Below are 9,884 nucleotides of genomic sequence, written 5' to 3' on the forward strand. Positions count from 1 at the left end.
GGGGAAAGTTGGCAAGTGCGCGGCGCCCGCGGGGGAAAGCGTTAATGGGCGGCCGGGTGGGAGCAGAGCGCTCGCTCGCCCACGTCACGCCGGTGTGGGCTCGGCTGACGACCGCGGCGCCTGGGGACGCCGCGCGCTCGGCTCGCCAGGTGCTCCGCCTGGAAATGTCTCCATTAGTTGTCGCCTGTTCCCCGCCGGAGCGCGCGCACCGACCGGCCGCGCAGAGCCTGGCGGGCGGCCGGTAGTGGCCCAGCGCCACGGCAGGTAGGCGAGGCCCCCGCGCCCGCCCCCGCCCCGGGGCTCCGAGACCCCTCCCCCTAACGGGGAGGCGGAGGCGGCGCGCGGCCGCCGAGGGGCGCGGGTGGCGGCGACGGTGGCGACTCCCCGGTGCGTCCCGGGCTGCGCGCTGCTCCCGGCGGGCCCGGCGCCCGAGCGGCGCGGGCGGGCGCGTCCCCAGCAGGTAGGGAGTGGGCTCGGCCGCACAAACTTTGCGAGGATCGCTCCTTCGCTGGAGGGCACAAAGTTTGCTGCTTGTGGGTGGGGGTCTCTGCAGGCCGCCGTGTTTGCTGCAAGTTTCGGAAAACGGGGTGCGGGAGTACAGCGCGGGGTCCAGCGCGGGCCAACAGGGTCTGCGCGGGGACACCCGGACTGCGCGCCTTCCCGGCTCCGTGGCGCCCTGCGAGCGCGCGGCGGGGACGCAGCTAAAGAGCCGAGGGAGTCGGCCGGTACGCAGGGCGTTTCGGGGAGGAGGATTCAAAGCGTGTGCCTGCAGCTCGCCCCACTGGCTTCGCGGGAGATCCCAGGGAACAGGCTGAGAAGCAGTGACCTGCCAACCACGGCGTCCGCGACTGCGGCGCCACCGACATGCAGAGCGCCTCCTAACCCCTCACCCCGCCAGGGCGTCCGCGGGCAGTGGGCGGGCGCAGGCCCCTGAAGCGCTCAGCCCTACGCCCCAGGAAAGCAGGCCCCTGCGGGGGCCGGCACTCCCGCCTCCGCCGTCTGCCTGGGGTCAAGTCGGCTGGGCTGGGGGGTCCCCCCACCGCCCCCTCTGCTCTCAGTGCGGGATGACTGGCGTGGCCTCCGGGAAGACTCCCGGAACTGGCAGTGCCGGGCTCCGCTGTGGCAGGAGCGCTGTCCCACCCGGAGCAGGAGAAGGTCAGGGCGCGGCCTATCGCCCCAAAGGCCCTCCAAGGGTCCCACGGCCGCAACATCCCGGGGCAGGAAGAGCGACCCGCAGGCCTCTCGCACTGGGGCCGCACCGTCCCTCAGGCCCCCTCACCCTCGGCTCTTCTCGAACTGCGCAGGCCAGTGGGGACCCCTCATTCAAGCCCTGTCGGTGGGGGACTGCGGGTTTCCGATGGGTCCTCCTCTCGGGTGTATTTAGAACCGGGGTTCCCTCCAGGGACATGGGCTGGGCACTCCCGGCTACGCAGGTGCGTTTAGATGCCGTGGCTCCTGTTACTTACTGCACTTGGAGGAAACCCGGGGCCTCGCCCAAGACTTGGCCTTTCAGTGAAGGACACTCGACAGTTACTCTGGGATTATCTGTGGGACAAAGATGGCCCAGAAAGTACCTGACTTGGGGCAGGTTATCAGCGGGATGTGGGGTGTGCGCAGGTCTGGAGACCGACAGCGCTGATCCTGTGTGAGGACTGGCTCCCGGGCCTGGGCGAGCCGCTGCAAGGTCGCAGGGCTCCTCAGGCGCCGGAGCGTCCCCAAACGGCGTGGGGGGCCAGGTCCCTGTGCAGCTGGCCTGGCCCGGGCAGGAAACGGAGGAGGATGTGCAGAGGCTGGGAAAGTGGAGTCCGCGGACTGGATTTCAGGATCAGGGAGAGAGGGTCGCGGGAGAAAACCCGGCAGGCCGCTGGGGCAGGCAGCGCGTATTTACACACTCCGGCTGGAAAGGAAAACAGGACAGTGATGGTCAAAGGGTCCCCTGAAATCCCTCCCCCAGAAACCCCCTTGGAGGTTGTGCCCGCTGGCTGGGGGGAGGGGGCACGTAGCTCAGAAGACAAATGGTCTCGTGCTCAGAGGCGCCGTTCCCGGCAAGCTGTGGCCGAGTCTCGGGGAAGGAACGGTGGTTGTCAGGCCTGAGCGTGATGACAGCTGCCAGCCGGAGTCCCCAGGCGCTGGCCGCTGGGATCGGGTGGTGGCTTCCTCCCCGGCCAGCTGAGCACTCAGGATGGCCCCGCCGCAAAAAGGGGTGAGGAAAGGACGCTAAATGCCGTCCCTGCATCGGGATTCCTGCTCCCTGGGCCCTCGGCCACCCTCGGCTGCTGCCCCTCTCTCCAACCGGCCACACTACCAGGAGAGAGCGAGCGACCTGTTTGTAAACAATAAATAATGGAAAGTAGGAGGACGTTCAGCAAAAGCCTCAGCAGAAGCCAGAAAATTGGAAGGAGTTGGGAGGAGGGGCGGTGGGGGTGGGGAGTAGCGGAGGCGGCAGAGAGAGAGAGAGAGAGATTGAGGGAGTCGTTCCTGCCGAGAAACCCCGGTGGCTAGTTTCTTATTATTTACAGGAAGGTGATATTAGCAATTCAGGTGAGAAAGAAATAAAGACGGCTGCCACGAAATCAATACAGAATTCAAAAACAATTATTAATGTCATTTGACTCGTGTTCTTTATATATCTCTCCTGGCTACAGACGCTAAACTGTCTGAATAATTTGCATGGAGCGGCTATTCATTATTTCTGATGTTTTTCCTTTGCAAGCAGCTCGGACGTGGCCGGCTGCGGTCCAACGCGATCGGAGAACTCCTATTTTCATCTGTAAATTAAAGCAATTACGCAGCAGATATTATATGATGCTACTGTGGTCTCCAGATACTCATCAATCACCTTCAACCGAGCTGTCAGAACGCGCAGATTTCGTTTCTGGGAGGCAGGCTTGCAGCTGGGGAGAGGGTGAGAACGTCATCATTAATTAGAGGGTGACCCTGGGGCGCTTCACAGGCCTGAACCCGGGAACCTATCCCCGCAAGTCTGCACACGCGGCCGCGCCTGGCTCCCTCCCGGCCGGCTCCGAGGCCCAGCCGGCGGAGCGCGGCGGGGGCGAGCCCGACCCCCGTAGGGCCGGCGCCCGAGGCCGGGAGCGAGCTCGGGGTGGCCCAGGCGCGCCCTTGGCGCCTGCGCGCCGGCTTCTGCTTTGCACTAGGGCAAGGTCCCAGGCCCAGAGCTGGCCGTGGAGTCCCGGGTGGGCACATGGCCCCCTCCCCAGACCTCTCCCTGCGCCTCCGTCAGGGGGCTGTGCGAAATTGGCTGGGAAGGGCGCCTCTGCCTGACGCCCAGCGCTTCCTCCTGCGCGCCCAGCCCCGAAGGTACCCGGAAGGGGCGAGCACAGCTGGAGGGGCCCCACAGCCCAGACGAGAAACCTGTTCCTTGGAGCGCTCAGGGACGTCAGGCAGTCCCCGGTTTAGCCGCGAGGGGCTGGGAGGCGGAGGGAAGGCGCCCACGGAAGGGGTTGGGGGAGGAAAGAGAGGGTCGGGCGCGAGCGGGAACCCACGGGGGGGGCACGGGGGCGGGGGCGTTCCCCCGAGACTCGCTGGCCGAGAGTGGCAAGCCCCGCAGCCCTTGGGCTACCGAGCCCGCGAGTGGTGGGCTGTGCGGAAGGCCCCAGGCCCCACCCGCCTGGGGGCATTGCTGACCTCCAGATGCGGACAAGGTGCAGACACATCTGCTCTGGAACTACGTTCCGGAGTAGGGCTCCAACTGGTGGGAGGTGTCGCGGACGTGGGGTTAAACCACGGTCAGGCCCACGCTGCTGCCGCCGCCTCCCACCTGAAGGGGCGCGGGGAGCGGGGGGCGGCTGGCCGCCTGCGCCCGCGCGGGGCCAATTTTAACTGTTGATTACATCTTCATGAACTCAGTCGTGTGTCCCTCATACGTCTCATTTGTAATTGAGACTAATGATTACAGTGAGGCGGGAAGGAGCAGCTGCTCATTAATTAATTTCTAATTAAAAGTGCCTCCCGTCCTCGGCGACTAGGAGAAACGCCGCGCGTCGAGGCGATCTTGACTCCGCGGATGAAACCCATTTGTTCAAGCGCGGGGGCCCCTGCGCGCCCCGCCCGGCGGGGCCGTGGCCGAGGGCCCCGCGCGTCTGCGGCCAGGCCGAGCTGCGGCAGGAGCTGACGTCAGAGCCTCGGCAGCTTAAAGCCGCGCGCATCTCACTTGACGGGTTCGCGAGACTGTGTTGGTTTTTTTTTTCCGTTTTTGCAAAATATGTATTTGGGTCGCCGCTGCGAGGCCGGTCGGTCCCAGAGCCCCCTTGAGGCTCCGGATTGCGAAGCTAAAAGGGCCGCGGCAGCCGGCGCGGCTCACTTCCCTACCTGGCTAGAAAAGTTTGCAGAGCGTGTGGATGAATTAACCCGCTCTCCTGCTTCGCTTCCCCCAGTGCCTAGGAGCCGGCGGCCCCGGAGCAGTGGCCGAGCCACCCCGGCCCCCGCGCACAGGACCCCGCGGGCTAGCCCGCCGGCCTCGCGCCGCGCTCGCCATGTCCTACCCACAGTTTGGATACCCCTACTCCTCCGCACCCCAGGTAAGGAGGCCCCGGGGCTGGACACGCTGGCGAGCGGGCCGGGCTGCCAATCTGATGTCGCCTGCCATCAAGCAGGGCCTATGCCACGCGCCGGGCAGGGCAGGGGGCTAGACACACCGGCGCGGGGCTCCAGTTCCCGCTGTTTAACCTCCACCCCAGGGCTCTGACGCTGCGCCTCAGGGGATCCTGGGCACCCGGAGACGTTAGCACAGGACGGCTTGCAAGGCCTCGGAAACCCCTGAGGAGGGCGTGAACACTCCTGGCCAGGACTGGCCGGCCCCCCAGTGGCTGGAGGCGGCCAGGGCGTGCATGCTCGCGGGTTACGTAGGCCCCAAAGCCACGCGGCAGGGCCGCCTGGGTGGCGCGCAGGGGAAGGCGGCCCAGGGCCCCGGCCTTGCGCCTGGGTGGCCTGCCCTTCCTCGCGGCCTTGTCTCCCCAGTTCCTGATGACCACCAACTCCCTGGGCACGTGCTGCGAATCAGGTGGCCGCACGCTGGCTGACTCCGGGCCTGCCGCCTCGGCCCAGGCGCCGGTCTACTGCCCGGTCTACGAGAGCCGGCTGCTGGCCACCGCGCGCCACGAGCTCAACTCGGCCGCCGCCCTGGGCGTTTATGGGGGCCCGTACGGGGGCTCGCAGAGCTACGGCAACTATGTGACCTACGGCTCCGAGGCCTCAGCCTTCTACTCGCTGGTAAGGGGGGAGGGGTGTACCTCTAAGCTCCCCCGCCACACCCCACCCTCCCCACCCCTCGCTTTGCCAACCTCGACTTCCCCAACTCCGGGGGCAGCGGCGTGAGGCTCCTGAACCTCGAACTGTTTGGGGGTAAGAGAAGCCTCCTTAAATTTTGCACCTCCTCGCCTGGTCCCTGGAAATACCACCAGCTCCTCCCCCACCCCGCCCCCCGTTAGGGCAACCCAGCAGCCGGGCCGCCGTATTTAACGAATTATTGTTCTGGGATCGCTGTTAAGTTCTCATCAGACCTCTGGTTCCGTGGCAGCGGCTCTCCCCTCCCCCGCCCCGCGCTTCCCCGCCCCGCGCTTCCCCGCCCAGCTCCCTCCCACTCACTCCTCGCCTCCCTCTCCCTGTCCTCCCAGCCCCCTCTCCTCTCCCCTCCCTCCCCCTCTCCCTCCCCCTCTCCCCGTCCCCCTGGCTCCTCCCCGTTTCTCTCCCCCCTTCTCCCAGCCCTGTTTCCCGTCCCTCCCTCACCCTCTTCTTTTCTGGTGTCCCTCAGCCCACACCCCCCTCCTCTCCCCTCCCCCAGTCTCACCCTCCTCTGTCCTGTTCCCCTACAACAATTCCCTATTCCCCCAACACCCCCGTCTTGATGCCCCTTTGCTGCCTGGGCACTAGGGACAGTCTGGGGCCCCGGGCGAAGCCTGCGGGCTCGAGCTGGGTGGCGTCCCGGCAGGCGCGACCCTAGGCTCCTGGTCTGCCACAGAACAGCTTCGACTCCAAGGACGCCCCGGGATCTGCGCATGCGGGCCTCGCGCCCGCCGCCGCCGCCGCCGCCGCCTACTACCCGTACGAGCCGGCCCTGGGCCAGTACGCCTACGACAGGTGCGGGACCGTCCCTGCCCCGGCCGCGGGGCCCCTGCGCTCCTGTCAGCCACCTGCCCCCAACCAGCCCAGGCCCCCATGAAAGGCGGGGCGGCAAGACCAGGGGCGTCCCTCCCCCGGGGTCGCGCAGAGCTGACCAGCCCTTGGTTTCAGCCGACACCTGGCAAGCCCCTGAGGCCGGGGTTAAATGTGCTCCCAGTCTCGCACCCTCCCCACGAGGTCCGTGCTGTGGTCTGGGGGAGTCGCATCTCCATGCCCAGCCTCGGATGCCTCTCCCACCCCAAGAAGTGCAGCCGGTGTGCTGTGTCCGGCCGGCCCCAGCCCACTGCCCTTACGGCGGGCACCCGAGGGGGAGTCCGTGCCCCCTCGCAGACAGCGTGCAACAGCTACACATTTAACCGCAGAAAGCCGATGTGCGCCCTCTGGGCATTTTCTCCCCATGGGCGCTAACGACCAGTATTGCCCGTGGGCGTTACATCATCTGCTTCCCAGCTCTGTGATATGCTTCTCCGGTTTCCGGAATCAAAAGGGTGGGAGAGAAGCCCAATGAAGGAACTGGAAGAAGTGTATGTCTGTGTAGAGTGACAGACACCAGGCCGGGCCCTGTGCCGTCTGCCCACCGTTGACCTCTCTGGCTCGCCAAGGAGCCCAGGCTCCGTGGAAGTTTAGTTAAACATAAACATCTTCACCCTCTCGGGCCAAAACCTGCCGTCCCCGCGGGCAGCAGCGCTGGATGGGCCTGGGTCCGACCCAGACCTTACCACCATAAACACACCCCCACCACGGAAACACACCCCCACCACGGGGACCGAAACCCTGCGTGGGCCTTGGCCAGGAGCACCTCGCGACTGCCGGGGGTGGGGGGGCCTGGCCAGCGCCCCATTGGCCCGCCTGTCTCCAGGTACAGCACCATGGACAGCGGCACGCGGCGGAAGAACGCCACGCGCGAGACCACCAGCACGCTCAAGGCCTGGCTGCAAGAACACCGCAAGAACCCGTACCCCACGAAGGGCGAGAAGATCATGCTGGCCATCATCACCAAGATGACCCTCACGCAGGTGTCCACCTGGTTCGCCAACGCGCGCCGGCGCCTCAAGAAGGAGAACAAGATGACGTGGCCGCCCAGGAACAAGTGTGCGGATGAGAAGCGGCCCTATGGGGAGGGTGAGGAGGACGAGGGGGGCGAAGAGGACGTGCGGGAGGAGCCTGTCAAGAGCACCAAGAGTGAAGGTGGGTAGAGGTCGGTGAAGCTGGGGCGGGAGGCCACGCCTCCCTGTGCCTTCTCTGTGGATTCTAGGGTGCTGCTAAAGGCGTGGAACCTCTGGGGGCCTGGGCAGGGGAAGGATGAGCTGAGCCAAACTAAGCTCTGCGTGTGCGCGCGCGCGCGCGCGCGTGTGTGTGTGTGTGTGTGTGTGTGTGTGTGTGTGTGTGTGGTGGGCCTGTGGTGGTGAAGTAGGAGCCTGTCTAAAGAAATCCAACATCACGTTTAAAACAGACAGCCCACCCCCGTTGATTTGGGGCTGAGATCCACTCACAAGTGTTGCCAGTTTGGGGGGGGATGAGAGGCACAAAGAAGCGCGGGTGCTCCTCCTCGCTCCAGCGCCACCCATCACCATGGGCACAGAGGCAGGACGCAGAAGGAGGCCGGGGTCTGGTTAGCCTGCCGGCCTCTGTCCCTCCACTGGCCACGCTGTCTCTCCTGGGCAGAGCCGGTTGGCAGAGAGGAGAAAGATCTCGAGCTCAGCGGCCTGGAGGATTTCGACCCGCTGGAGGCGGAGCCCCCGGAGTGTGAGCTGAAGCCTCCCTTCCGGCCCCTGGACGCTGGCCTGGAGCGCCCTGCCGCCACGGACGGCCCCGGGGCCCCTGGGAAAGAGGCCTCGCGCGCCCTCCGGATGCCCCTGGCCGTCGGTGGCGGGGCCAGCCTGGACCAGGACCTGGAGAGGGCCCGGAGCTGCCTCCGGAGCGTGGCAGCGGGGCCGGAGCAGCAGCCGAGCTCCGGAGGTGGGCCGCAGGCCTGCGAGGCCAAGCTGGGCTTTGCGCAGGCAGGGGCACCAGCGGGCCTCGAGGTGAAGCCGCGCATCTGGTCCCTGGCGCACACGGCCACCGCAGCCGCCGCCACCACCCTGAGCCAGACTGAGCTTCCGTCGTGCATGCTGAGGCGCCAAGGCCCCGCCGCCCCTGCCGCCGTCTCACTGGCTCCCGCCTCGTCCTCACCCGCGGCCCCGGCTTCCACCGGTACCCTGGACAGGCACCAGGACTCCCCGGTGACCAGTCTCAGAAACTGGGTGGACGGCGTCTTCCATGACCCCATCCTCAGGCACAGCACTTTGAACCAGGCCTGGGCTTCCGCCAAGGGCGCCCTCCTGGACCCGGGGCCGCTAGGGCGCTCGCTGGGGGCGGGCGCCCACGTGCTGACGTCGCCCCTGGCGCGCACCTGCCCGCCCGCCGCGTCCCGCGACGCCCCGGCCGCTGGCGCCGCCAAGGAGCTGCTGGCGGTGCCCAAGGCCGGTGGGAAGCCCTTCTGCGCGTAGCCCGGCGGGACCCCGGGCGCAGGTCGGAGCCGGTGCTCAGGCTGCAGGCCCGCACGCAGAAGACTTTCTCCACGGAGTTTCCAGACCTAGGCGCGAGAGCAGCAGAGCTCGGGCCGCCCACCCACCTTGGCGGGAGGACCTGAACTCGGCCTCGGGGACCACCGCTGAGCCCCGATCTGTCTCATCAGGTCCGCCCGCCTCCCTGGCCATCTCCAAACTCGGGGAACGGCGAGCTCGGGCTGCTCCCAGAGCAGAAAGGAGCCGCTCTGACGCGTCAAGTTTACGTCCAAAGTTTACATGGAGAGGACCTTTGGGTCCCAGGCTCTGTTTGTGTCACTGTCGCCTGGGTGTCAGGCGTGCCCGCCCGTGTTCCTTCTGAGGACCCCTCAGCCTGTTGACCTTCTGATCTCATCCTCAGCATATAATCCTCACCCACACACTTCCACCGAACCCACACGATTGCACACTCTTAACTCTTAACTCGATAAAATTATGTTTTTTAAATGTATGTTCACACCAATAATTGCCTGCTTCCGAGGCTCATAGTACAAAATCAATAAAACCGAGTGATTACGTTTGCATTGCAAAATGAACACATTTCCAAGGGAGGGGCTGGAGAACTGGTAGGAGGAAAGGTGCGGACCCCAGGGGAGGAGTGGGGGCGGTGCTGACCCAGGATCCCCAGGAAGTTGCTTGCAGAGCTCAAGATATGGTTTGATGAAACCATTTTTTTTAAAAACAGTCAAAACAAACTTTTAGGATTCTGTTAAATTCCGCAATGGAACTGGATGAGAGAACCACAACTTTAAAACTCTTCCCCACTACCAGGCTCCAGCATTTTGAGAAAATGGGAGTTTCTGTGGCCAGGTTAATTAGAATAGTTTTAAACTTCCTAAATTCCCTGGGACTGTGCCCTGGTGGGGGACGGGCGGGGACATCACTGCCCTGAGGCCTTTCGGCTGCAGGCGGCCCACGGAACGCGCTCTGCGGCTGTGTGCGGCCTTCCGGGGCTCCGCGGGACTCCTAGCCCCGCCTCAGCTGCCTCGGGGACCCAGCGCCACGCGGGCAGTGAGCCCCCACTGCGAGCTGCGGCCCCGGGAGGGGGAAGCGCGACATTGGCCCAGACCCGAGGCGGGGCTGGAAGGAAAGGCCTGGGGCGGGGGCCAGCGGCGGCCGGCAGGGCCTCGGGAGGGATTCGGGACCCAACCTGACGAGCAGTGGGGGCGTCGGCGAGGCGGGTGTGGACAGCAGGCTTTG

At 65.9% G+C, this 9,884-nt stretch overlaps 1 protein-coding gene across 2 annotated transcripts; it reads left to right on the plus strand.

The window, feature by feature from the left end:
• Nucleotides 1–343: 343 nt before the first annotated feature.
• On the plus strand, nt 344–9,212 carry IRX4 (iroquois homeobox 4). Of its 2 annotated transcripts, none has more exons than XM_081054065.1 (7): nt 344–460; nt 2,717–2,905; nt 4,395–4,538; nt 4,978–5,229; nt 5,978–6,096; nt 6,998–7,326; nt 7,804–9,212. In XM_081054065.1, the coding sequence occupies exons 3-7, from the start codon at nt 4,494–4,496 to the stop codon at nt 8,625–8,627; spliced, it is 1,569 nt and encodes a 522-aa protein (XP_080910191.1). In that variant the 5' UTR covers nt 344–460; nt 2,717–2,905; nt 4,395–4,493; the 3' UTR covers nt 8,628–9,212. The 2 variants fall into 2 exon arrangements, with proteins under 2 accessions (XP_080910191.1, XP_080910192.1); XM_081054066.1 differs by lacking the exon at nt 344–460 and adding an exon at nt 836–1,304.
• The last annotated feature ends 672 nt before the right edge of the window (nt 9,213–9,884 follow it).

This window comes from Rhinolophus hipposideros (assembly GCF_964194185.1).
Source record: "Rhinolophus hipposideros genome assembly, chromosome: 7".
Classification (NCBI taxonomy): Eukaryota; Metazoa; Chordata; class Mammalia; order Chiroptera; family Rhinolophidae; genus Rhinolophus; species Rhinolophus hipposideros.